Source organism: Pinus tabuliformis, chromosome 2_1, assembly GCF_031772625.1.
Source record: "Pinus tabuliformis cultivar Carrire ecotype Pingquan chromosome 2_1, CPIR1, whole genome shotgun sequence".
In the NCBI taxonomy this organism is placed as follows: Eukaryota; Viridiplantae; Streptophyta; class Pinopsida; order Pinales; family Pinaceae; genus Pinus; species Pinus tabuliformis.
In genome coordinates this window covers 378,474,444-378,501,998 of record NC_142299.1, presented here as the reverse complement: position 1 = coordinate 378,501,998, position 27,555 = coordinate 378,474,444, and the positions used below count along the sequence as shown (strand labels likewise).

At 43.4% G+C, this 27,555-nt stretch overlaps 1 protein-coding gene across 1 annotated transcript in view; it reads left to right on the top strand.

The window, feature by feature from the left end:
* The first annotated feature begins 606 nt into the window (after positions 1 to 606).
* The window catches only part of EMB269 (GTP1/OBG family protein), a 230,488-nt gene continuing 203,539 nt past the window's right edge, over positions 607 to 27,555 (top strand). Inside the window, exon 1 of the mRNA XM_089402738.1 lies at positions 607 to 1,766. Within this exon, the coding sequence (XP_089258864.1) occupies positions 721 to 1,766 (1,046 nt within the window). The 5' untranslated portion in view covers positions 607 to 720. The remainder of the gene's footprint in view (positions 1,767 to 27,555) is intronic.

The following is a 27,555-nucleotide window of genomic DNA, read 5'->3' as shown; positions in this document are numbered from 1 at the left end:
CTCTATAACTCCCTATGCGGCTTGTAATATTCAAATGACGTCTAACTTTGTGCTCGCTTCATGCCATGATTGATAAAGTAACATTAACACTTACAATGCAGCAAATATAATAGAAACCGCAACTACCTTCTGTGTACACTAGCATCATAGGAACACCTACCCTGAACACCTTACCTAAAATATATAAAATAAAATATTAATTATTAATAAAATAAAAATTTGTTTACTTAAAGTTTTATATAAACAAAAAGATAAACATTTATAATCAATGGGCAAATTCAACCCAAAAAAGCCTTGTTATAATCGGACAAAAAAGCAACGATAAAAGGTGAGTAAATATTTATGAAAATACACTCAAACTAAATTAATATTATATTAAATTAAACAAAAATATTTCATTTAAAATTTGTGTTTTGAAAACAAAGCAACCTACATGTTTTCGGATAATTATGATCCGACAAAAACTAATAAAAGGTGAATAAATATTTATGAAAATACATACAAATTAAACTAATATTATATTAAATTAAGCAAAAATGTTTCATTTAAAATTTGTGTCTGGTAAAAACCCAACGTATATGTTTTCGGATAAGGTGGCAGGTCGACCTATACCACGATGAGCACACAAGATTTTGAAGCGGGAGACCACGCTGGGGTGTCCAGGAGGCCACTCCACTCGCCGCTACTAAAATCCAGTGAACGAAACCGATTCACAGAGCCATGGTTGTGCTCACAGCTATAAACGCCTCTTTATTTCCCCACATTACTGGTTTTACTTCTTATTCCGCATTTACCATACGCGCAGGCAAAAGAGCTACCAGAGACAGAAAACCCCAATTCAAAACCAAGTCCAGGTCGAACGCAAACCTAAGACCTCAGGAGCAGGAAGAAGTCATTAATTTCGGAGCCGGTGGAGTAGCCACAACATGGACGGCCCTGCCTCCCCGGGACGAAGGTCCACTCTTCCAATCCCTCACTCACCTCCCTCCAAAGGACATCAAACCCCATTACCGCCTCACCCCCGATGATTTTCTTCACCAAAGGAATTTAAATTCAACCGAGGATGCCGTCAATTCTGATTTCGCGGCAGTTACAGAGGAAGAGTTACTTCGCGAAGCGCAGGAAGAGCTTGCAAAGCTGGAAAAGATTCATGGGCCTCTGCACGAAAGCTTTTACGAAAGCCCTAAAACCCCTGCAAACACTAAAAACCCCAAAGGGCCTACCGCTTTTTTGGACAATGTTTTGGAGGAGGATGATATTGGCGGAGTTGAAGGGGAGGAGGTTGTTGGGAAAGGGGTTCCTGCCGTAATGCGCTGCTTCGACAGAGCGAAGATTTATGTCAAGGCAGGCGATGGAGGGAACGGGGTTGTAGCCTTCAGAAGGGAGAAATATGTCCCGTTCGGTGGCCCGTCGGGTGGATGCGGGGGTAGAGGTGGACATGTGTATATTGAAGCGGACGGGGACATGAATTCGCTCTTGCCGTTCAGGAAAACGGTGCATTTTAGGGCAGGGAATGGTAATCATGGGCAGGGTAAATGCCAGGACGGTGCGAAGGGGCAGGACTTTGTCATTAAGGTTGCGCCTGGCACGGTGGTGAGGGAATCGAGCGAAGGAAACGATGGGGATGTCTTGTTGGAGCTCACGACTCCTGGTCAGCGGGTGTTGCTTTTGCCGGGAGGCCGAGGTGGTCGGGGCAATGCTTCATTCAAGACGGGTCGGAACAAGGCGCCGCAGCTTGCCGAATACGGAGAAGAGGGTGCGGAAATGTGAGCAGCTCTGCTCATTTTGTCCATTCCCTTTTTTTTTGTTTCCAATGTTGGCTCTCAAACCATATGTTTATAGAACATGGACGTTGATTTATTTATGCAATAGAATTAACAATAAACAGTGCAGCAGAAACATGTCTAGTAACTATCACCAAGAGCGTACACGCTATTGGCGTGCACATTTACAGCTCATGGCAACAATCAACTTAATACTTTGTGGCAAAGCTTCTTCCCAACTCGGCCAACCAATGATTTGGAAAGTTACTTGTTCGCTGCAGGTTAAGTACAATGCAGTGTAACGTATGTAACAGCCTAGTAAGCACCTCAATATGCTATATGTGTTAATGTTGAAAATTTTCAAACCATGGTAATATTAACTAAACTCTAGGTAACTTTAACACTAAATCCTTATAAAAACATCGAACTTCGAATATGTTAATCTACAAACACATACAGCTGGAAACACTAACAAGAAATACACAGAAAAACAAAGCTCTCAAATCTGCAGCACTGTTTTCATTAATCATGGAAAAATATTAAATTCTAGTGCTCTAGCTTAAAACATAAACTTACCAACCAATATAGTTTATAGAACGAGAAGACAAGGGAAGACACATTGTATCTGATCACATGCATGAAACAGCCAAGGTGATTTGGTCAAACCCTATCACTAGTCTAACCAGCTAGTGTGTCCTAGCTGCTTGTATAAAAGTGTCTCTTCGTTGGTCATGCAAAGTTAGCGCTAAAACCTTTGTTTGAAAACCACTAATTCAGATTCTTTTAATTGGCTTCTCAATTGTTAGCAACTGTGATTAAAAATTGGCTTGATGAATTAAATAAAAGCCAACATTCAAGGACCATAAACAAGCACCGAAAGTATAGAGAATACTCAACAAGTTAATAACGGAGTTCATCCTTATGGTCTATGTCTTTGGGTCCACTTCAATTGTCAGATATGTCCATCCAGAAATATATGAAGTGCAGTATAAATGGCCTTCAATCTATTCTCCCAACAGAGGGGCTTTTCCCATGAAAAATACTTTGGTGTCTCTCTATCTCGGCCCTTCTTACCAAGTCAGTTTGGCTTCATCTCAACAATTCTCTCACTCTACCATGATCATTTCGACATTAGCCTTGCTTGAGAAATGGCCTTCAATCTATTCTCCCAACAGAGGGGCTTTTCCCATGAAAAATACTTCGGTGTCTCTCTATCGCGGCCCTTCTTACAAGTCAGTTTGGCTTTATCTCAACAATTCTTTCACCCTACCATGATCATTCCGACATTAGCCTTGCTTGAGAGCCCATAATGGAACAAAAAATGGAGAGGTCGATGCCGGATCAACAATGGTTGTTGGAGCCCTTGACAATAATGGTTTTGATGTAAGAGATCTCGTCTAGTGCCACTGAGGTTGATGGATTGTGTGTGTGACCACAACACCACATAGGCTAATGGATTTTGCATGAGTGTGTCTAGCGTCACAGAGGTCGAGGGATTGTGTGCAACAAGGGAAGACGATCATTCCTCTCCTCAAATGCAATATAAATATTTGTTGATATGGCCATGGAGCAGTCTTGAGGGTTTTTCCAACATTTTTTTTTTTTTCTTATCACAACTTGTTGAAACAACTTCTTGGAATCCGGACAATCAAATAGACAAGGAAGAGTGGAAAGATAGCTCAAAATCTGCCCATGATTCTTTTGGAAGCCTCATGCAACCAATTCACAGATCTAGTGGAAGTCGCATCGTTGTGGTATAGCTGATTTGCAAGCTGGTGCAAAGTTGTTGTGGTATCTCTTGATTGGATTGGTTGGGATCGTGGGGATCCTCTTGCATGACCCCTCTCCATTAAGAAGCTTTTGGACCACCAAATGTCTAGTTTCAGTTAGAAAAAAAACCGAGGGCACAACTCCCTCACTTTTTTGGTTTCCATCCATCGTGCATTATATGAATGCATTCCTTTTAGACCTACATGAAGGTATTTCACATCACCTCTTCATGAAGTCTTCACCTTTCTGTCAAGAATAATATCTTCTCGCATCGCGTCAAGATATTCAAGAGCAAAGTCTTCAACATAAGGAAATTGAATATTTTCACCTTGATCCATGATCATAGGCGTCTCATATTGTTCCAAGTTTTCATCATTAACCACATATTGCATTTGCATATATGGGGGTAACTACTGTTGATTTTTGTGTAGCATTGGGAGGTATTCTCGCATGCTAAAGAGGTCTCCAAGTCAGCCTAAGAAAATTAAAATAATAATCTTTTTTGGGGGGGGGCACCAATGTTAAGATATGGTATGTTCTATGCTTATAACAGTTTACTTCTTTTTCTTATTATATTCCACCGATTAGCAATCACATGTACATAAAGTAAAATGCAGATAGAACATTAAACGATCGACAGAAACCAAGCCAAGAGAAGAGACACAAGATGTGGCGACTAGCCAGGGACAAACCCCACAATGTGTGGGGAAACCCTTTGATCAAATCTTCTTTTATCTTCAATAATTCAGCAGAGAGAAATAGTACAATAAATCTGATTCATATCAGCAGTAGCAAACCCTAGATCAGTAGCATCAGCATTAGCGACTTCATTATCAAACTAGGGCAGACCATATCTCACAAACCGACAGTCGGATTGGCTTCATTTCACCACCAAAAGTTTCGGCTTCCAGAGGAGGTTCAGATGAACCTACAACGTAGTTCAGATGAGGAGATCTTCTAGGCCACGCAAGTCAATCTTTGATTTTGCAGTTGCAGCTTCAGTTTCAGCAGTGTCTGGCTTCAAACTAGGGCAGTCGATATCAAACCGTTCGTCGGATTGACTTCATTCCACCACCAAAAGTTGCGGCTTTCAGAGGAGGTTCAGATGAACCTACAACGCAGTTCCAAAGAGGAGATCTTCTAGGCCACGCAAGTCAATCTTTACTTTTGCAGTTGCAGCTTCAGTTTCAGCAGTTTCCGGCTTCAAACTAGGGCAGTCGATATCTTGCAAACCGTTCGTCAGATTGACTTCATTCCAGCACCAAAAGTTGCGGCTTTCAGAGGAGGTTCAGATGAACCTACAGCACAGTTCCAAAGAGGAGATCTTCTAGGCCACGCAAGTCAATCTTTACTTCTGCAATTGCAGCTTCAGTTTCAGCAGTTTCCGGCTTCAAACTAGGGCAGTCGATATCTTGCAAACCGTTCGTCGGATTGACTTCATTCCACCACCAAAAGTTGCGGCTTTCAGAGGAGGTTCAGATGAACCTACAATGCAGTTCCAAAGAGGAGATCTTCTAGGCCACGCAAGTCAATCTTTACTTCTGCAGTTGCAGCTTCAGTTTCAGCAGTTTCCGGCTTCACATGTGTGAGAGAGAGAGACCCATTTCAGCGCAGTAGAGAAGAGACTCATATCTGCGCAGTAGAGAGAGAGAGATGTGATGAGATGAGTGAGTCTAAATGAGGAAAAGTCCTCTTATATTTATACACAACGTTGGTGGGTGAATAGATGCGACTGTTGGGCTTCTGAGCCTACATGAGTTGTAGGTCGGCTTGATAATAATTCCATAATCAAAATAAATTCATATCTCCATGAATACTTATCAGAATTGGATGATTTTTATATCAATCCTACACCTCTCGACGAGAGGAATCTAATAAAAATATTATTAGCCATGAATAAGATGACCCACATGAAGTTTTGCCCTGGTTGCCAATTTTAACACTCCCTCTCAACCATGGAGAACTTCATCTGCAATTTGTCTATTGGTCGTTACTATTCATCCATCAAATGCACTGCCTTGTACAGCCTGACCCTTGCCCTGCTCTGCTCTATTTTGCTTGTTCTGCTTTGTCTTGTTGTGCCCTGCACTGATCTGTACTGTTTTGTTCTGTTCTGTTCTGCTCTGCTCTTGCATTATTTTGTTCTACTCTGCTTTTGTCCGAATTATGAAGAAGAAGAAATGATCGAGGATGTATCATACTGACTCAAAGTCAGTTTCAGAGTATGTACCACTGGTCCCAGACCAGTCTCAACCAACCCAAAGTCAGCGTCATAGTGAGTACAACTCCAATGGTTCCAGACCAATATCATCCTCCACTGACTCAAAGTCAGTCTCAGAGTATGTACCACTGATCCCAGACCAGTCTCAACCGACCCGAAGTCAGCGTCATAGTATGGTACAACTCCTACCACTGGTCCCAGACCAATATCATTGATCCCAGATCAATGGAGGTCATCCTAGCGTAGGGAGTACGGTAGTTACAACGATGCGTCCATCGGTACTACTATGGTCCCTAACTTCATTTCCCTGCTCATTGATCAGATGAGAGGTACTTCCCATGAGTCCCAGATTGCATGGGTAGGATGCCTCGACAGGAGAACTAATCAATCCTGTTCTCACAGGAGAACACATCAATCCTGCTACAATCGCCGTGGAGAACACATCAATCGAGGCTGCCATGGAGAACACATCAATCCAGGCCTCACAGGAGAACCAATCATCTTGCTACACAGGAGAGCGAATCATCCTGTTACACAAGAGAGCGAATCATCTTGTCCCACAAGAGAGCGAATCATCTTGTTTCAGTGCGCACCACCAGGGGAGGGTGAGTCACCCTGTGGTCGTATGTTGCTCCAGTAATAACCGCAAGCCCTCAGAGCTCCCAGAGCTCAATGTATGCAACAAGCAGGACCCTTGTACAAGGGTTTCTTGCCGACTCCAAGTCGTTTTGGAAAATCATAGATTAGATCTTTCCCCAGGGCTTTGACAAGGTGTATCAACCTGCACATCATCTTAATGCGATGGAGCATCCTTGCTCATCAAATTACCATATCCTAGATGATGTCTATCTGCTGGAGCAATCGACGAATACGGGATTCCTCAATAATCGAATCCCACCTCTAGTTGTTATAGAGAATCACAGTGGTATCCAATGTAAATCCAAACAGCTCACTGAAGAGCTTTCGCAACCAGACTGCTTCACACGAGGTCATGCTAGCAACAATATATCCTGCTTTGGCGGTGCTCAAAGCCACCGACTTCTGCTTCCTGCTCATCCGGGATATCATAGCGGATCCCAAGGTGAAACGACACCCGGAAGTGCTCTTACGGTCCACCACACTGCCTGCCCAATCAACATCAGTATATCCAAGTAGTCTCACATCTCCGGCAGTGTATCTTAATCCATGAGAGATTGTGTCCTGAAGACATCTCAGAAGATTTCTGGCATCAATTCAGTGAGGCTCAACCAAATATGAGCTCACAATGCTAACTGCAAAACATATGTTCGGACAGAAGTTCACCAAGAACATCAATGCGAATGAGTTTTTGAAACTCAGAAGCATTTCCCAAGTCTGGTCCAACATCACTACCATATAACTTCTAAAAGTTAAGATCCTCAAGGTAGTCACAGGCTTGCAGTCCATCATACCGAATCTTTCCAATATCTTTACCACATATTTTCCTTGAGATAGGAAAATTTCCCTTGGCTTCTGCCATACTTCAAGTCCTTGGTCCTTTATTTCAGATTCAGAAGCCAGCTCCCTCTTACATTTGTGAATGAGAGGGTCTACACCTGTTAGAAAGAGGTCATCCACATACAACACCAGTATGAGAGGCTTGTCATCTTCAACCTTAAAGTAAAGGTTAGGAACGACTTCACTCCTAGTGAATCCCAACTTCATCAAGTAGCTATCGATCCTCTCATACCATGCTCGGGGTGCTTGCTTCAGCCCTTAGAGAGCCTTCTTCAACCTGCATACATGAGATTTTCAATCATAAATCTCAAATCCTTTGGGTTGCTCCACGTAGACCTCTTCTTTGATCAAACCGTGCAAGAATGTAGTCTTGACATCCATCTGATGTAGGTTCCATCCTTGTGAAGTGGCAAGGGCTATGATCGAGCGGATGGTCGCATATCCGGAAACATGTGCAAATATCACATCATAGTCTATACCTTCCTTCCGGGAGAAACCATGAGCAACAAAACGAGCCTTATACTTTTCCATACTTCCATTTGCTGCATGCTTTATCTTGTAAAGCTATTTTGAAGTAACAATTGTCTTGTCTAGGGTCTGGGAACTACTTCCCAGACATCATTCTCCATAATAGACTCATATTCTATGGTCATAGCATCCTTCCATAGTTAATGCTTGATGACATCTGAGAATGAAGAAGGTTCATTTTGTATGATCGTGCTCATGATGGTCAGGTATCCCTGATACCTGTTAAGTTCCTTACTTTGATGGAAGGTTCCTCAGGGTGCAGCATGTCCTTCAGCATCATCAAGTATCCCCCTAAGCCATGAAGGCCTCTTCCTAGAAGAGGAAGGCTCATGTGGATGAGGATCAATCGGATCCATGGGTTCTTCTACATCAGGCATTGATTCATCATCCTTTTCTTTCGGTTCCCTGGTGTCGGCTTCTTGAGAGCTCCTCAAAGTCGGAAGATTGATCACCTTGCTGAGAGCCATATCTTCGTCAAAGGTGACATCATGACTAATTATGACTTCCTTTTGACTGGCTACATAGATTCTATAGCCTTTAGTATTTTCACCATAGCCCACGAAAATTCCCTTCTTTCCAGATGCTCCCAATTTATTTCTTTTCCCTTTCGGCACATGAAAGTATACAGGGCTTCCAAAATTTTTAAAATGAGAAACATCAGGTTTCTTACTGGTGAATTTTTCTTCAGGAGCCTTGGAACCCAATGCTTGATGAGGGCATCGATTTTGTACATATACGACAGTGTTTGCAGCTTCAACCCATAGAAACTTTGGAGGTCTTTGATCATGTAGCATGGCCCCGACAGCTTCCATCATCTTGTGGTTCTTCCTTCTCACCACACCATTCTGCTCAGAAGTATGTGGTGTAGAAGTCTCCCTCTTAATGCCAACCTCAGGTATGCCTGAGTAAACCAATTGTAATATATCGGAGGTCTTGCTTTGGCTTGAGGAGAATGGTCCCCTTTCGAGCTTTCCTTCGGCACATCCCGGACATACACCTTCTTTCTCTACTTGGAATTCAGGCATCCCTGTTACCATCTGTCTTACATCGGGTAGAGCTTTGTAATGAAGGTGGGCAAACCTCCGATGCCAAAGTTCGGACTGAAGCGTTGTGTCACAAGACATGACACCTAACGGACTTCCACCGACTTGATATAAAGAATCAACTCGAAACCCAAGAGTGAAAGCATCTTTAACATTATTTTTCCAAAAGCAGCAGGAGGACCTTTAGGCAAGGGCATTTCCTGCTCTTCTACCCTTGTTTGTTCTTGAATGCATCTAGCCATTAATTCCTTGAAACTAGGAATTACATTATTGTTCAGAAGAGTAGTCCTGAACACATACCATTCAGATGGTAATCCTCCGAGAGTTGTGAGTGCCATTTCTCTGTCAGTAATGGTTTCCCCAATAGATGGGAGATCGTTCTTGATCTCGGTGATTCTTAAGAAGTATGCTTGCATACTTTCATCTTTACCCTTCTTGATTTCCCTCAACTTATTTCTAAGAAACAAAACTTGATTTGCATCATTAACTTTAAATAAACTCACCAGTCTGTTGTAGATTTCCTTGGAGGTGTCTAGATCAGAGATGTAGGCCACCAAGCGCTTGTCGATAGAGTCCCGGATGATCTTCTTTGTTTTGACTTCTCCATTTTTCCATTTGTTCCAGGCAGCAGCAGATGCATTTGATGAAGGCTCAACAGTATTGCCTCTTACATGGTCCAGCACTCCTTGATCTTCAAGGGTTAGATCGATAGACATCTTCCATCCGTGATAGTCAGCTTTCTCACGGAGCTTGTCTTCGGCAGGAAAGAGTGTTGAGGACCCCATAGTTCTTTTAGGATAGCCTTGCCAATCTTCTCTTCAATGATTGCTCTTGCTCTTGCTTGGGCTTTGTTTTCACCTCAGCTCCGATACCATGTTAAGATATGGTATGTTCTATGCTTATAACAGTTTACTTCTTTTTCTTATTATATTCCACCGATTAGCAATCACATGTACATAAAGTAAAGTGCAGATATAACATTAAACGATCGACAAAAAACAAGCCAAGACAAGAGACACAAGATGTGGCGACTAGCCAGGGACAAACCCCACAATGTGTGGGGAAACCCTTTAATCAAATCTTCTTTTATATTCAATAATTCAGCAGAGAGAAATAGTACAATAAATCTGATTCATATCAGCAGTAGCAAACCCTAGATCAGTAGCATCAGCATTAGCGGCTTCATTATCAAACTAGGGCAGACCATATCTCACAAACCGACAGTCGGATTGACTTCATTTCACCACCAGAAGTTTCGGCTTCCAGAGGAGGTTCAGATGAACCTACAACGCAGTTTAGATGAGGAGATCTTCTAGGCCACGCAAGTCAATCTTTGCTTTTGCAGTTGCAGCTTCAGTTTCAGCAGTTTCCGGCTTCAAACTAGGGCAGTCGATATCTTGCAAACCGTTCGTCGGATTAACTTCATTCCACCACCAAAAGTTGCGGCTTTCAGAGGAGGTTCAGATGAACCTACAACGCAGTTCCAAAGAGGAGATCTTCTAGGCCACGCAAGTCAATCTTTACTTCTGCAGTTGCAGCTTCAGTTTCAGCAGTTTCCGGCTTCAAACTAGGGCAGTCGATATCTTGCAAACCGTTCGTCGGATTGACTTCATTCCAGCACCAAAAGTTGCGGCTTTCAGAGGAGGTTCAAATGAACCTACAACACAGTTCCAAAGAGGAGATCTTCTAGGCCACGCAAGTCAATCTTTACTTCTGCAATTGCAGCTTCAGTTTCAGCAGTTTCCGGCTTCAAACTAGGGCAGTCAATATCTTGCAAACCATTCGTCGGATTGACTTCATTCCACCACCAAAAGTTGCGGCTTTTAGAGGAGGTTCAGATGAACCTACAGCGCAGTTCCAAAGAGGAGATCTTCTAGGCTACGCAAGTCAATCTTTATTTCTGCAGTTGCAGCTTCAGTTTCAGCAGTTTCCGGCTTCACATGTGAGAGAGAGAGAGACCCATTTCAGCGCAGTAGAGAAGAGACTCATATCTGCGTAGTAGATAGAGAGATGTGATGAGATGAGTGAGTCTAAATGAGGAAAATTCCTCTTATATTTATACACAACGTTGGTGGGTGAATAGATGCGACTGTTGGGCTTCTGAGCCTACATGAGTTGTAGGTCGGCTTGATAATAATTCCATAATCAAAATAAATTCATATCTCAATGAATACTTATCGGAATTGGATGATCTTTATATCAATCCTACACCTCTCGACGAGAGGAATCTAATAAAAATATTATTAACCATGAATAAGATGACCCACATGAAGTTTTGCCCTGGTTGCCAATTTTAACAACCAAGTCGGCCCAACTCTTGAAACGGTGTGTCTCTTCGGTTAATTTACCCCCATTCAACTAGTATATATAGATGTGACTTTTCATTTTATCCACCAAGCAAGTGAGTTTCTTTTTCATGTCTCTTGGATGACCTCACATGTGGAGAAAAGCAGGACCAGAGTTGACTGAGTTGCAAGAGGGTTGCATGTGCACAAGAATTTGACTGCAATTGATCGAAGGAGCTGCAGGGCCAAAGTTTGACTGTAGGCTAACTGTTTACCACCGTTGACTTCTATGCATTTTCGCTAGTTTGACCAGTGTTGACTTCTGAGCATTTTGGCTGGTTTGGCCAGCGCAGAGTTCTGAGTAGCTTGGATGGTTTGGCCAACATTGAGTTGTTGCTACTTTGGTTAGGTTTTGACTGGTATTTGGCACAGATTTCTAGACAAATTGGATTTGTAAACCTTGCTGACGAATAATTTATCCCAAAGAAAAGACGCTGGGTTTTCTCCCAAGATTGGGTTTCCCAGGGTAAAAATACTGTCTCTATTGTGCATGGTTGTCTTATATCTTTCTATGGTCTTTATAGTTTCCACTATTGACACTTGACTTACACTTGACATGACTCAACGTTACAATGCCCATGTACTCGTGAGATAGCATGGCTTGAGCAAGCCAAGCAAGACATCACTGACACTCGGTCCGTTGTGGTGAGACCAACTCTTTGACATGCTTGTGATGGTGAAGGTGGTGAGCTGATGCCAAGCTTGGTCGTCTGTGATGGGGTGCATGCACCTCATGGTGACATCTTATTGAAGCGAACTCTTTGCCTCTGTTGCAGCCGTTGCATTGGTTCGGCCCCTTCATCCAACTCGTCTGCTAACATGCGCATGGTCTTCTCGGGTGTGGCTAAACCGGCAACACACTGATGCATAATGTCCGTGCTGATCTTCAAGTGTGTGTTGTTGGTCATGCGCATCAACTTGCCGAAGTACATGTTCAGCTCCAGTTGGACTTGCTTCTTGTCTTCGCCTCGGTGAGTGTGTTGAATGGGTTGGATTGCATGCGTGTGCATAATGACATGCATGGCGCTGAATCCCTTGCATGCAATCACCAACATTGTTCACCATATCTGCTCCGTGTTAGCTGTTGGGATGGACCTTTAACTTATATGGGCGCAGTTTCATCCGTGAGTGCACGATGCGCCCACTGCTGTTCCTGATCCTGCTGGAACACATTCGTTTATCTGTGCAGCTTCATGTTCTTCCTTGAGTTGCTGCTTCAGCACATGCAACTCCTTTGTTCCATTCTCTGTCTTCGCACGATCTTCATGTCGCGCCGTCACCTCATAGTCGGAGTCTCCAAAGTTGCTTTCATCATCAATGGATCTACTTGAGCTTGCAACCTTGTTCCGCCTCCGTGTTGTCAACAACCCTACTCTTGCATTTGTTGCATTTGGTATGCTGTCTTCAACTGCTTTTCATGATGTTGCTCACTGTGATGCTGCTGCTGTCATATCTTGATGTCCTTGTCTACGAACAACTTGATGTATTCGTGGGTAGGCAAGTCCATGGACACTTGATCGAATGCATCACCAAGTGTGCTTTGAACGGTGTCTTCGTCTCTGCTCTCCTGAAAACCATTGTACCTGTACTGCTAAGAGGCAGATGAACACCTATGATACCTGGAGACATGGCAACACTCATGGAAAGCAATCTGTTAGTCGAAAACCAAAATGAACACGAGAACTGACTTGCAACATACCTAGGTGAATGATCATGAAGGTTGTGCAATTTCGACCGGGAGGTCGGGAGACCGACTGCCAAGACTGCACAAGGCACAGTCCGGGCTACTGGGAGATTGACTGACTGCTCGAACTGTGGAATGCACAGTCCAGTCTGGCTGCTAACTGTTGGGATTGCGCAATGCACAATTCCAGCTGGGAAGGACTGCTGGCCCATGGACAAATTTGCGCAATTTCTTGGGCCAAGCAGGCACTGTCATCCTGAAATGCGCAAAACAGTGTTGGAGGCCAGTGCTGGGCATGAATGCACAAATCTGGAGAGTAAGGTGAGCCTTCCTTCCCCAGATTGCGCAATGCAGCCTTGGTGAAGGCAGAGTCTGGGCCAAGGTTGGCCTGACTCGTTGACGGGCAATTGAAAGCAACTAAGACAGTAAATGCATGGCGAAACTAAGTGACAACATAAGTGATTGACAGTGCATGCAAAACATGAATGAAAGATTCAACAAACAGATCAACATGCATGTGGGTGAGGCAGTTCGCTGGTTGGGCAAACAGTGAGATAGCAACGAAAACTGAAACAGAGCTAGGACAAGCTAGTATATATGTAAACGATAGCAAGGTTCAAAGAAATCAAGCAAACAATACTCCCACAAGTGAAAACACAAAAAGCGATAGAAATGCAGCACAAGGCATGGGAAGCGGGCTTACCCCAAAATCACTGAGCTGAATGTGCCGACTGCTCCTAGATGTGATGTGGGATGTCAGAGTTGCAAGGTTGATGTGAGGGATGAACTCTGCAGTGTTCAGTTGATGAGTTTTGATAACATCGAGGTTGTGACGCGCATGCCACGAATCTAGGGGAAGCGACACTTGGTGGGAGGTTTTGAAATTGCTCCTTGCATGTAACCTCCAACTGTTAAACATAGATCCTTGAAACAAGGGATGCCTTTGCATGCTGCCTTGGGAGAAGCAACCCATGCATGCAAGTCTGTTTTGCTCAGTCTCGGAGGGAACCGATCAACTCAGCTGCACATGCAAGAGACTGCTTGACTGCTGGAGAAAAATGCGCATTAGCTCGGCTAGCTGCCCAGGATATTTGCGCAATTTTTAGGCAGAGCAGCTGACTGCTGCCCAGATTTGCGCAAATCCTAGGCTGAACAGCCTGCTGCTGGGAAAATTTACGCAAATCCTGCTGGGAGGGTTGGCTGGCAGGATTGCGTAATCCTGGAGCCCAGCAGGCTGTCAGAGAGGATTGCGCAATTCCTAGAGGGAAGGCTGGTTGCCCTCCAAAAATGCGCAATTTTCAAGGGGAAGCTGCTCAACCTGCAGTTGGACCAAGTCCGGGTGAGCAGCTTGTGAGGAGAATGGATCAACTGAGAGCGACATGCTGCTTTTGTTTGAGGAAAACACTGAAGCTTGAGTACTTGATGAAGCAAGACAAAGTGTTGTGTAAGGTTGGTTGGGAGGCTCCAAAATAAGCTAAGGCAAAATTTTGGAGGGTGGTTGTAGCTGCTACAACACTTGGCGACACACTGGTAGAACTCTAGCTCTCTGAATGGATCTTGTTCGTGAAAAGCAAGTCTAACACCTTCGAAAGTATTGTTCAGTTTTCAGCTCATCTTGGTTTCACAGTAACTTGATTGTAAGGTGTAGCATCTGCCAAGCCCTTGGTCGATTGACACACATTCCAAGCCAAGGCAACACAGTTGTTTCGATTGGGGTTGAGGGGTATATAGGTGCACAAGTAGTATAGTTGTCAAAGTCTTAGTTTCATCTTTGGTGTTGCTCCATTGCTAGTAGGCCTGGACAATACCTCGGTGAAGTCACATAGGAACACAAGCATGGCTCCGCTGCCAGCGAGCTTGGTCAGTACCCCAGCGGAGTTACTTGCATCACCTCCCTGCGCAGGAAGCCTTTCTCTTCTTTCGCCTTGTTCATTTTTGACTTTTCATTTTTTCATTTTTCACTGTGCATAACACTTATTCATTTCAGAGGTAGAAGAGGGATCCTGACTTATTGAGAGCAGAAGAGGTTGTTCTAGCAAAGAAGTAGTTAATTGTATCTCTGACGTGCCTGTTAAGGTTTCCCCCCTTACCTTACTCTACTTGACTGAGCTGACAAGGGTTAACCAAAAAACAATCGACTAGAGAAGGTGACACTAGTTAGCGCGCAAGTGTTGTGTTTACACCAAGGTTCACTTCGAACAATACGTATTTTCTTTCGATGTATCATGGACTAAAAGTAACAAGCTCATCATACAGAGTCAAAATGACAGATAGCCAAGTAGTGATAACTGTACAAGCCCTCTTGTACTTTACCCAACTCGCTTCAAGAGTCATACATGGTTTCATGCAAAACTAACCTATGAACGAAACAAGCAAACAAATTAACAATCAACAAAGCAAAACAAGAGCAGAAGAAAAAAATGAAAGCGAAGCAAGTCACAAACAAGCAAGAAAACAAAGCATGTAAGCAAACAAGCATGCAAGCAAAGCACCGAAAGCAAACACTACTCCTACTCCTACACTAACGGTACATGGGCTTGATCACGTGAAGTGATACTTCCAATGCAACCATCGGTGCATTGGTAGACCCATGTTGGTGAAGGCTTGGTCCGTGAGCAACCCAGTTGTGCGAATCAACAAGCAAGAAAGATATAACAATGAAGACAACCACACTTCGTGATTCAAAGTTCCCACGGGACATAAGTGAGTGCATTTGCATGACGGGCAGTGCGCAGACTTATTATGGTGCTGTGTGACACTATGTGCAACTTTGAAGCATAAGCACACTCTTGACTGTGACATGTAAGCAAATGAAAGAAACAAAGATAACTTGTGTCGCGCATGAGTGCTTGCAATGTAAGACTCCTCCAATGCATGAGCAATGGGATTGTGTAGTTTGAGTGGAGGAAGTAAAATCTGAGTGTTGGATTGATCTTGAGTGCATACAGATGAGTGATGAGGAGCCTTGAGTGTTTGAACAATTTCCTGATCGGAAGTGAAACCAACCTCAAGACAGCGAGGGCCTGACATAACCATCAGCTTGGGCTGAAGTGCCTTGATGATCTGTGGGGTTTCAACTTCGTTGATAGATGGATCTTCGTAGACCAGTGGCTTAGACAGATTAACAATGAGTGAATCAACATCGTGATCGGATGATGAGGTGAAGAGATCACGACAACCAAGATCAGAAAATTCAGGATGTTGGTCGGCATCCTCATGGTTGGATGAATCACACAAAGGGGTAGATGAAAAGCGAACAAACTCATCCTCTGTGTTTCCGGAAAAGACAGATGAAGGATCAAGTGGATTTTCAATGAGTAACTTATCCTCTCCGTTGTCGAATGATGGACTAACATCTGGTGAGTCCTACGAGTGATCAACAATGGGTGCATCCGTGGATGAAGATACACATGCAAAATCATGGATGGCAGGTTCACCAAAGAGGTTAGGAAAGAACGGAGGGGACTTGGACAAAAGGGAGTCATCCTTCGCCGAGTGTTGATGTTCAAGCTCCCACTCATACTCTTCATGAATGATAGTGCATGTTGGTTGTGCAACACCGACTCCGTCAATGGGTTGTTCCTCGTTCACAACAAGTGAAGAGTCTGAAATGGACAAACACAAGACAACATCATTTGGAGGAACACCTGAGTGCGAAGATGGAGGTCGAAGAAAATAATGCATATGAGAACTCGAAGGACTCACAACCAAATCTGTGCGAAAATCGAGTGGAGTGATGTTGGGAGAGTGTGAAGGATGAACAGGTGTGTGAGCATGATCCTCAACATCACTGGGCAGTGGTGGAGCTGCTGAATGAGAGGGAGGCGGACAGTCAGTTGAGACAATGCCCGCTCCCACATGAGATTGCGTAGTTCCATCAATGAAGAATGTTGAGTGAGGCTTGATATCAAGCTTCCTCTTGGGACGGGCAGATTTCTTAAGGCAATACTCGAACCGGTCCCAAAGATAAGCAAATTTCATCTGGCTCTTCAGAGCTTGAAACTGCAAGTCATGGAAGCGCTGCCAAAAATCAATAACAGATTCATGCGGAGCCCTCCGTTGCTGTAACAATTTCTGGTCAAGATAGTCTGGATCAAAATGATAGAACGTGTCTTCAATGAGATCACAGAAGTGCTCAAATGAGTGCACGGTGTCAGCTGGTAGGCTGAGCACCCAACGAAATGGAGATTCGCGAAGTGTGTATGCAAGCAACAAACCGGCCTGTTCGTCAGAAAACTCATCTTCCTCATAAATCATGAAAAGAAAGTTATATAAGTGCTCAAGCCAGGCCACTTCGCCTTCACCATCATACGTGTGAGTGGACAAGAGATTGAAAAGCTTCCCTGAGATGGAGACATCTTCACAATTCGAAAAACACCTTGGGGGAAGAAGAGTGCAAGACTCCATGAAAGATATGCAAAGGTTCAAAACTGGATGAGAGGACACAACTTGTCATCAAGCTCTCCTTCTAGCGTCAGAAATGTTGACGGTGCTGGACCCACCAACATGTCAAGGGGATTTCCCTAGTAAGAAGTCCCAATTAGACCTCAGACCGTTTGGTGTAGGAGTCCCAGCAGTGGGTTGTAAGGTAATGCCTTGACCACAGTGTCGCACAGAGGCAAGTAGAATAACTCTGTCAGTAGCAAGGGTGTGACTGATGCAGTGAGTCAAGGAAGGTGTATGAGAGGTTCCAACACTTCAAAGGGGGAAGGAGGTGAAGGTGAGTTCCAGGTTGAAAGGGATCAGTCCCAACTCGGCTAGGAACACACAACACAAAGGACATGCACAACTTCCGGCGGAGCAGTCCACTTGGATGCGACAGTCACATCATACAAGGTAAGATAACACGTACAACACTCACGGATCAGTCCAAGACGAGTGTGATGGTTGTTATAGCAAGGTTCAAGTGAAAGGTTTGTCTGATGTCTGACAGAGCAGTCGACATGGATGGTGACAACATTAACAACATATGCAACACATTAACAACAAGATTCATATAATTGCATGTGAATCAGTTCATACACAAGTACGTAAGTTAAACAACACATATCATTAAAGCAACCAAAGCAGTCCAACTACAATAACAACATATGCATGAAAATGTGCTGGCTCTCATTATTTAAAGAAGTATAAGTCACATTGATACAATACATCCATGTAAATCTGCTAGCCCCAACAGTGGAACGTTACAGCCACATCCGCCTGCTCCTCCAAAGAGATGTACTAGCTCCGTGCAGTGGAGAAGCCAAGGCGCGTTACAATACTGTCCAAGCCTTCTTCAAGATAGTCTTAGTAGAAGCTTGGCTGACAAAAAGCCTATACAATGAGTTATGAGGGACTATTTATAGCAAAGGGTGGGGTGACCCTTGACATTCCCCTTTGTGACAATTCAACTACCCTCATGACTCTTCACCTACTCTATGACTGTTACGTCCAACTATTGACACTTGACTTACACTTGACATGACTCAACGTTACAATGCACATGTACTCATGTGAGACAACATGGCTTGAGCAAGCCAAGCAAGACATCATTGACACTCGGTTCGCTGTGGTGAGACCAACTCTTTGACATGCTTGTGATGGTGAAGGTGGTGAGCTGATGCCAAGCTTGGTCGTCCGTGATGGTGTGCATGCACCTCATGGTGACATCTTGCTGAAGCAAACTCTTGCCTCCGTTGCAACTGGTGCATTGGTTCGGCCCCTTCATCCAACTCGTCTGCTAACATGTGCATGGTCTTCTTGGGTGCGGCTGAACCGGCAACACACTGATGCATAGTGTCCATGCTGATCTTCAAGTGTGTGCTGGTGGTCATGCGCATCAACTTGCCGAAGTACATGTTCAGCTCCAATTGGACTTACTTCTTGTCTTCACCTTGGTGAGTGTGTTGAATGGGTTGGATTGCATGCGTGCGCACAATGACATGCATGTTGCTGAATCCCTTGCATGCGATCACCAACACTGCTCACCATGTCTGCTCTGTGTTAGTTGCTGGGATGGATCTTTAACTTGTACGGGCGCAGTTTCATTCGTGAGTGCACGATGCGCCCACTGCTGTTCCTGATCTTGCTACAACTCATTCGTCTATCTATGCAGCTTCATGTTCTTCCTTGAGTTACTGCTTTAGCACATGCAACTCCTTCTTTGTTCCATTCTCTGTCTTCGCACGATCTTCATGTCGCACTGTCACCTCATAGCCGGAGTCTCCAAAGTTGCTTTCATCATCAATGGATCTACTTGAGCTTGCAACCTTGTTCCGCCTCCGTGTTGTCAACAACCCTCCTCTTGCATTTGTTGCATTTGGTATGCTGTCTTCAGCTGCTGTTCATGATGTTGCTCGCTGTGATGCTGCTGCTGTCATATCTTGATGTCCTTGTCTACGAACAACTTGATGTCTTTATGGGTAGGCAAGTCCATGGACACTTGATCGACTGCATCCCCAACTGTATTCTGAACGGTGTCTTTGTCTCTGCTCTCCTGAAAACAATTGTACTTGTACTGCTGAGAGGTAGATGAATGCCTGCGATACCTAGAGACATGGCAACACTAATGGCAAGCAATCTGTTAGTCGAATACCAAAATGAATACGAGACTGACTTGCGACATACCTGAGTGAATGATCATGAAGGTTGCGCAATTTCGACTGGGAGGTCGGGAGACCGACTGCCAAGACTGCACAAGGCACAGTCCGGGCTGCTGGGAGACTGACTGACTGCTGGAACTGCACAATGCACAGTCTAGTCTGGTTGTTGACTGCTGGGATTGCGCAATGCGCAATTCCAGCTGGGAAGGACTGCTGGCCCAGGGACAGATTTGCGCAATTTCTTGGGCCAAGCAGCCACTGTCCTCCAGAAAGGCGCAAAATTTGGAGAGGAAGGTGAGCCTTCCTTCCCCAGATTGCGCAATGCAGCCTTGGTGAAGGCAGAGTCCGGGCCAAGGTTGGCCCGACTTGCCGATGGGCAACTGAAAGCAACTAAGACAGTAAATGCATGGCGACACTAAGTGATAACAAAAGTGATTGACAATGCATGCAAAACATGAATGAAAGATTCAACAAACATATCAACATGCATGTGGGTGAGGCAGTTCGCCGGTTGGGCGAACGTCCGTGCAAAACAGTTTCATGCATGCGACAACAGTGAGATAGCAACGAAAACTAAAACAGAGCTAGGACAAGCTAGTATATATGTAAACGACAGCAAGCGTTCAAATAAATCAAGCAAACAGTACTCCTACAAGCGAAAACACAAAAAGCGACAGAAATGCAGCACAAGGCATGGGAAGCGGGCTTACCCCAAAACAACTGAGCTGAATGTGCCGACTGCTCCTAGATGTGATGTGGGATGTCAGAGCTGCAAGGTTGATGTGAGGAATGAGCTCTGCAACGTCCGGTTGATGAGTTTTGATAACATCGAGGTTGTGACGCGCATGCCACGAATCTAGGGGAAGCGACACTTGGTGGGAGGTTTCAGAATTGCTCCTTGCATGTAACCTCCAACTGTTAAACATAGATCCCTGAAACAAGGGATGCCTTTGCATGCTGCCTTGGGAGAAGTAGCCCATGCATGCAAGTTTGTTTTGCTCAGTCCCGGAGGGAACCGGTCAACTTAGCTGCACATGTAAGAGACTGCTTGACTGCTAGAGAAAAATGCGCATTTCTGGCTGGGAGCTGGGCTGGTTGCCCAAGAGATTTGTACAATTTCTGGGCAGAGCAACTGACTGCTACTAGATTTGTGCACATCCTGGGCTGAACAACCTGCTGCTGGGGAAATCTGCGCAAATCCTGCTGGGAGGGTTGGCTGGCAGGGTTGCGCAATTCTGGAGCCAAGTAGGCTGTCAGAGAGGATTGCGCAATTCGTGGAGGGAAGGCTGGTTGCCATCTAGAAATGTGCAATTTTCAAGGGGAAGCTGCTCAGCCTGTAGCTGGACCATGTCCGGGTGTGCAACCTGTGAGGAGAATGGATCCACTGAGATCGACACGCTGCCTTTGTGCAAGGAAAACACTGAAGCTTGAGTACTTGACGAAGCAAGACAACGTGCTGTGTAAGGTTGTTGGGAGGCTCCAAAACAGGGTAAGACAAAATTTTGGAGGGTGGTTGTAGCTGTTACGAAAGGACCTTGTCTGGGTCATGTTGATTTGACTAGGGGTGAATGGCCCTTGTGTTAAAATTGACAACTAGGGCCAAATTCCAGCTTTGGACAACTCATTTGATGGAGATGATGATTGCATTGGATTCCTCTTTTCGTGAGGTCTAAGATTGATATAAAGATCATCTCATTTAGACAAGCAAAAGTGTGATTTTGAATTTATGACCACACGTGCAAATTTTTCAGGTCGGCCTCAGCTTAATGTAGGCTCAGGAAGCCCCATGGATGTGTCTCTTCACCCACAATGTATGTATAATAGAAGAGATGTCACACCTCATTTGGACATCATTCACTCACACATTCTTCTCTCTCTTCATCAAATTGGTTTGTACAACTCGAGGTAGATTTTCTCTCTCTCACACGTGTGGCAAGGAGGACGATTTTCTAGGCAGAAAATTACGGGCCGAAATTTCAAACTTTAGGACTAGCGTTGACCATTGTTTTGACCAAATTTGACTGCGGTTTGGAGGGAAAAATTTCGATTTCTCTAGGCCGAATTGACTGGCACAAAAATTGAGGAGTTTGGAGTTGTTTGACCTGTGTTGACTGCAAGTTGATCAAGTTTGACCAAAGTTTTTGTGACTGTTTTGGGTTGACTTTGACCACTGCTGGAGGCCGAATTGGACTGCCTTTGACTAAGCTTCAAAGGAGGTGTTTCACTGTTTTTTTGACTAAAGTTGACTTTTTGGTTAGCACTGAAGTTTAATTGCAATTAACTGTAGAATTTGAACACGCTGATTTGACTTTGTTTTGGGCTAATCTATTTGACTTTTTTACTCTATGTGTGCTGAATTATTGAATAATAATAAGAAGATTTGATCAAAGGGTTTCCCCATATTGGGGTTTTTCTCTAGCATCAACCAAATCTGGTGTCCTCTTGTCTTGGCTTGTCTTCTGCATTTGTTTTATGTTCTATTTGCGTTTATTGTTAATGTGATTGCTACTGGAAGTAATTGGAAATTGTTAATGGGTTGCTAAAGGAATATTGAAGTAAATTGTGCTAAGCATAGAACATAGCATTGTTATAAAAAATTAACATGGTATCAGAGCTCAGGTGAAGACAAAGCCCAAGCAAGAGTAAGAAAAAACAATCACTAAGGGAAGCTATTGCACAAGAATTTGGAGCTAGCCTCAATGACGACTACATCATACTTCAAATCCGAGGACAAGCTTAAGGACAAATTCAACTATCATGCATTTGAGATGTCTTTGGATTTGACTTTGGAAGAGAATGATGCTATGGATATGTCAAAGGAAGAAAGGTGAGGTCAAAGCTAAGACAATTCTTGTAGATTCCATTCATAAGCCTTTGGTTGCCTATATTTATGATTTGGAAACATCTAAAGAGATGTATGACAAGTTAGTTGGGATGTTCAAAGTAAGCAATGCAAATCAAGTCCTCTTTCTCAAGAACAAGTTGAAAGACATCAAGATGGAGAGAGGAAAGTCCATTCAATCCTACCTCATGAGGATTATTGAAATAAAAAATGATCTCCTATCTATTGGAAAAGTTGTTGGCGACAGGGAGCTGACTCTTATTGCACTTGGAGGTGTTTCAAGAGAATGGGATGTGTTTAACACCACCATCCTCAACAACGACAGGATTCTAGGTATTGATGAATTATTGGCTAGATGCACTCAAGAAGAAATAAGGATGATGGAAAGATAAGCCCTCAAATGGAAATAATCCTACCGCTTTCTCCCCTCATGCTAAAAGGAAGAACAACGCTGGTCCAAGAAGACAAGTTCAAAGTTTTAAGCCGAGATTCAAAGAAGGAAGAAAAAGAAGATGCTTCAATTGCAATAGGTTTGACCACTATGCTAGAGAGTGTCCTCACAAAAAGGATACTCCAAGGGATGACGACAACAACAACCACAACAACTTCAAAGGCAATGGCAATCAAAGGAACAACAAGTTCAACAACAAAGGAAAGAGGAATGCTCCCGCTGCTTGATATGGAAATGGTCATTCTCCCAAAAGGTTGAGAAACTGCCTCACAACTCAAATTTCCCTTGTGACCAATTTCCTACATTGGATCATTGGTTGATTGATAGTGGTGTCTCAAGGCACTTTGCTGGATACAAGGAGGCCTTCTCAAATTTGATTGAAAATAAGACAAATTTGGAGATCATACTTGGAGACAATGCCACCTACCCCTTGAAAGGGATAAGGACTATCACTCTTCACTTAAATCAAGGTCAAACCCTTTATCTACAAGAAGTATTGTATGTGCTTGATTTGAAAAGAACCTGGTATCTATTTCTGCGATGGAAAATAAAGGTTTCAAGGTGACATTCATTGATGGGAAGGTACGTGTTTGGCAAAGGAACCCGAAAGATGCATTTACACTTGGATTTAGGGTTGAAGGTCTCTATCAGGTTGGAGGAAGTCCTTTGGGAGCTATGACTTGTGATACTTCTCTTCAATCTGAATTATGGCACCGAAGATTTTCTCACCTTCAATACAAAACCTTACATGATGTAAGGAAGATGGTCACAAGTATGCCCGAATTCAACATGGATCATGAGGGAGTTTGTTAGGGTTGTGCAGCTAGAACACATACAAGGGGACCATTCCCTTCAAGTGAGAGTTAAACTTCTGATATTCTTCAATTGGTCCATTTTGATTTGTTAGGTATGTTGCCCGTAACATCTTTAGAAGGATACTTGTACTATGCAATTTTTGTGGATGACTTTTCTCGCAAAACATGGATCTATTTCTTGAAGAAGAAGGACAAAGTGTTCAAATGGTTCCGTTCTTTCAAAGCCCTGGTCAAAAATCAAAGAAGAAGATCAAAATATTAAGAACCGATAATGGAACCAAATATGAGTCAAATGAATTCAATGACTCTTTTAGAGAAGCTGACATTAAGAGGGAGACTACTATTGCATATACTCCTGAGCAAAATAGAGTTGCCGAAAGGAAGAATTGAACAATTATAGAAGCTACCTGTGCTATGCTTCATGACCAAGGCCTATCGAAGTTCTTATGGGGAGTAGCTGCCAACACGAATGTATATGTTCAAAATAGATGCCCGCATTAAGCATTGGACTTCAATACACTTGAAGAAGTTTTCACCGGTAAGAAACCTGATGTTTCTCATTTTAGAATTTTTGGTTGGCCCGTATATTTTCATGTGCCGAAAGAGAAAAGAAACAAGCTAGATGCTTGGGAAGAAAATAACTTTTGTGGGCTACAGTGAAACTTCAAAGGCATATGGAATCTATGTGCCTCGTCAAAGGGAAGTGGAATTAAGTCATGATGTCACCTTCGATGAAAATTCTGCCCTTGGGAAAGTCAGAGATCTTCCTATCCATAGTAAGGACAATGATGATAATGTAGGAAAGAAGGATGAATCTCCGACAGATGATCTGATGCCCGATGTTGAAGGCCTGATGGATACCATTGATCCACTTCTTGGTGAGCCCTCTACCTCAAGGAAAAGACCTTTGTGGCTCAAAGATACTCTTGAAAATGCTGCAAGACATGCTGCACCAAGGGGGACATTTCGTGAAAGCAAGACGCTGAACAGGGACCAAGGGTACTTAGCTGCTATGAGTACCATTGTTCCTCCTTAGCTGCTATGAGTACGTTCGAAGAAGCCGTGAAGCGCCAAGTTTGGAAGGATGCGATGAATGAGGAATATGAATCGATCATGAAGAATGATGTTTGGGATGTGGTTCCTAGACCCAAGGACAAGTCAGTGGTTACTTCAAAATGGCTTTACAAAATCAAACATGGCGCTAATGGGAGTGTTAAAAAGTTCAAGGCTAGGTTCATTGCTCGAGGCTTCTCTCAAAAGGAAGGAGTGGACTATGACGAGATATTTGCACCGGTTGCCCGATATACCACTATCCGATCCATCATTGCTCTTGCTGCCTCTCAAGGATGGAGCCTGTTAGCGCTTGAAATTTCACCTCAGGCTGAGAAAGGTAAACCTCAAGGCAACATCAAACCATTTAGCCTCGTAGCTAGCCCTACGGGGCAGGAGAAGGCTCTCTCCGGTCTATCTCGGTAAAATCTTCAATGAATGAGATGACCAATAAGGTAACACTGATTTTAGGCTAGTAAACTGACCAAGAAGGTTGATTTGGGGTTTTTAGTAAAACGACAGGGTTTTTCTGGGCTGCATGGGCAAAGTAACAGCTTTGAACAGAGAAATATAATAAAAAACACAGATTATCGACTGAGGCAAGGTAGGCAAGAAATTTAACACCAAATTTAGTTTAAATGAGATGGCAAGACTGCTGAGGAGCTGACAAGGGCATAGGAGATGAATCCTTGTCAAACAGAGGAAAACATTAAATTGAACAAACTTAAAAGCAGAGCATGGCAGGCATGAATTCTTACTTTAACACTTCATTTGTTCAATTAGAAACGATCATGTAGTGAAATGAAACATAACAGATCACATATGAAACAAAGGGAAAACTTATGCTAAATTATCATACCACAGGAATCTCAGAAGTCAGAGTTGTATTTTCATTAAACTCTCTGCCAAAAACTGTACAGGGTAAGCTCTCTATTCTCCAGCAGCTCTCAGCACTCAGAACTCTCTCTTCACCCCCCCCTTTTAACAAATAAATTTTTTTAATATAATAATACATGCTGCTAATGGAAAAAACAAATCGACCCCCAAGACCAGGGATTTGTTTTTTCATTATTAATAAATGAAACTAAAAAAAAACAATCAGCGCTTCCTGAAGAGAGAATAGCGCTCCTTCCACTCGAATCTGTTGAATCTAGTGAATAGGTGGCATTACAGGTGTCACTCCCATTGCTAAAAATAAACATAGGCAACCGAAATCTGGTTCAAGTTTGAATGTAATGAAGCAGTATAGAATTCTTATCTTTTTCACTCAGGCCCTCAACAGGATAATAATGGTTTGTGCGAGAATAACAATTCTCTCTTCCACTTGCTGAGATGGAAAAAGCGGCTTGCTTGGAGCTACAGGACCCTTTTAAAAACAAAACTCTTCAATATCCCGAACCAGGAACTCAGTTTCCTTTGATGTCATATTACCTGAAACATAGCATTCAAGAATGCCCGTTAAGTTATCCACGGGATAAAATCAGAAGATTATCTGCTTCAATATGGAGAAGAACCGCAAGGAATTCATTCCTTTGCCACATGCGATGATTTATCAGTAATGAACTGTAATATAAAGCCCGCTGATATGGCTGCTGAAATTTATAATTTAGGTACTCTTTCAAAACGTTTTCCAAATGCCTTGGCAATTGTTTCTAGATCAACCTTCCTGCTCTAAGTAATACCCAGACATCCTCCAGGAGAGCTTGCTCTTGTTTCTGATCTTCTGGATGAATACGAGCTTGTTCCCGTGTTGGCGCATCAAAATCCAAATGGTGGACAAGCATTGAACTCCCAGACCTTTTCTTAATAGCCGCTGTGTTTGATGCCAGACACCTGACTTGTGAAGATAAGAACCAGTATACCATCCTTTTACCTTCTTGTCAAAATCAACTGCCTTAGATGCAAGATCTTCCAGCCACTGAACAATCCGAAGGCATAGCTGTGCCGTGTGATCTGTCATGACGAAGTCACAGGCCACTTGTTGCGAAGTTGATGGAGACACAAAAATATCCCCCAGGTTGTCTTCAGTATCTTTACCAAACAAATACCAAACAAGTGACCATGTCGCAGCTTCATCTAGTAACATCTGAGCCTTTTGTCTCATGAATTTATCTTCTATAACTCGATGCCTCCCAGTTCTAATTGCGATTTGATTGAATATGCTAATTAAAACACTTGTAATTTAATTTAATCAATGGAATTTGCCCAGTTGATGGTTGTAAGAGGGCTTCTGGTATTCCGCACTTGGCAAATTGATTCCAAGCCCCCCTGCCCGAGTTAAAATAAGAAAGATAAAAATTCTGCTATCTGGGCTACTGAAATTCTTTATTCGATGCTACCTTTCTGATGCTGATGTGCTCCCATCCATTTGAACTGCAGGCTGGCATATGGCATCTGAGAAACCTGAAGAACCAAATGCGTTAATACCAGGATAATAACCAGGACCCCATGTCCATGCACGGCCATCATCTGTCATTATTATTGCATGGTAAACTCCGCAATGAATTTTGATTGGCTTACCAGTGTAGCCAGATACTAAGTTGACCTCCTCCATATAATCTCTTGTGGCAGAACGTATATAGACATGGTCAGTATCAGTGATGTACCCAATGAAGGATGATTCGTCTGGTGCCTCCACTGTACCCACACTCACTTGTACAATTTGACCTGCATTATTTAGTGATGGGTGGCCCAACTGCAAAAGAACATCTTTCAAAGAAAGGTGCCGGGGTTCATCACTGAGTTGATACGTTCGGACAGGCTCCTGAGGCAGTGAGCCCTGAAGGATAAAATCCTGCCCATCAGCACCGACTGCAACTAGATAAAAAGGATCTGGAACCTGATCTTCTTGGTCAGCCTCATATCCACCTGAAGCCCGATCAAGATCTGGACCTGCAACATCAACCAGGACAACCCCCTTGTCTTCTAAGGAAGCTATGTGTTCCCATTCATTACAACGTGTATGAATATTGCCATGTTTATT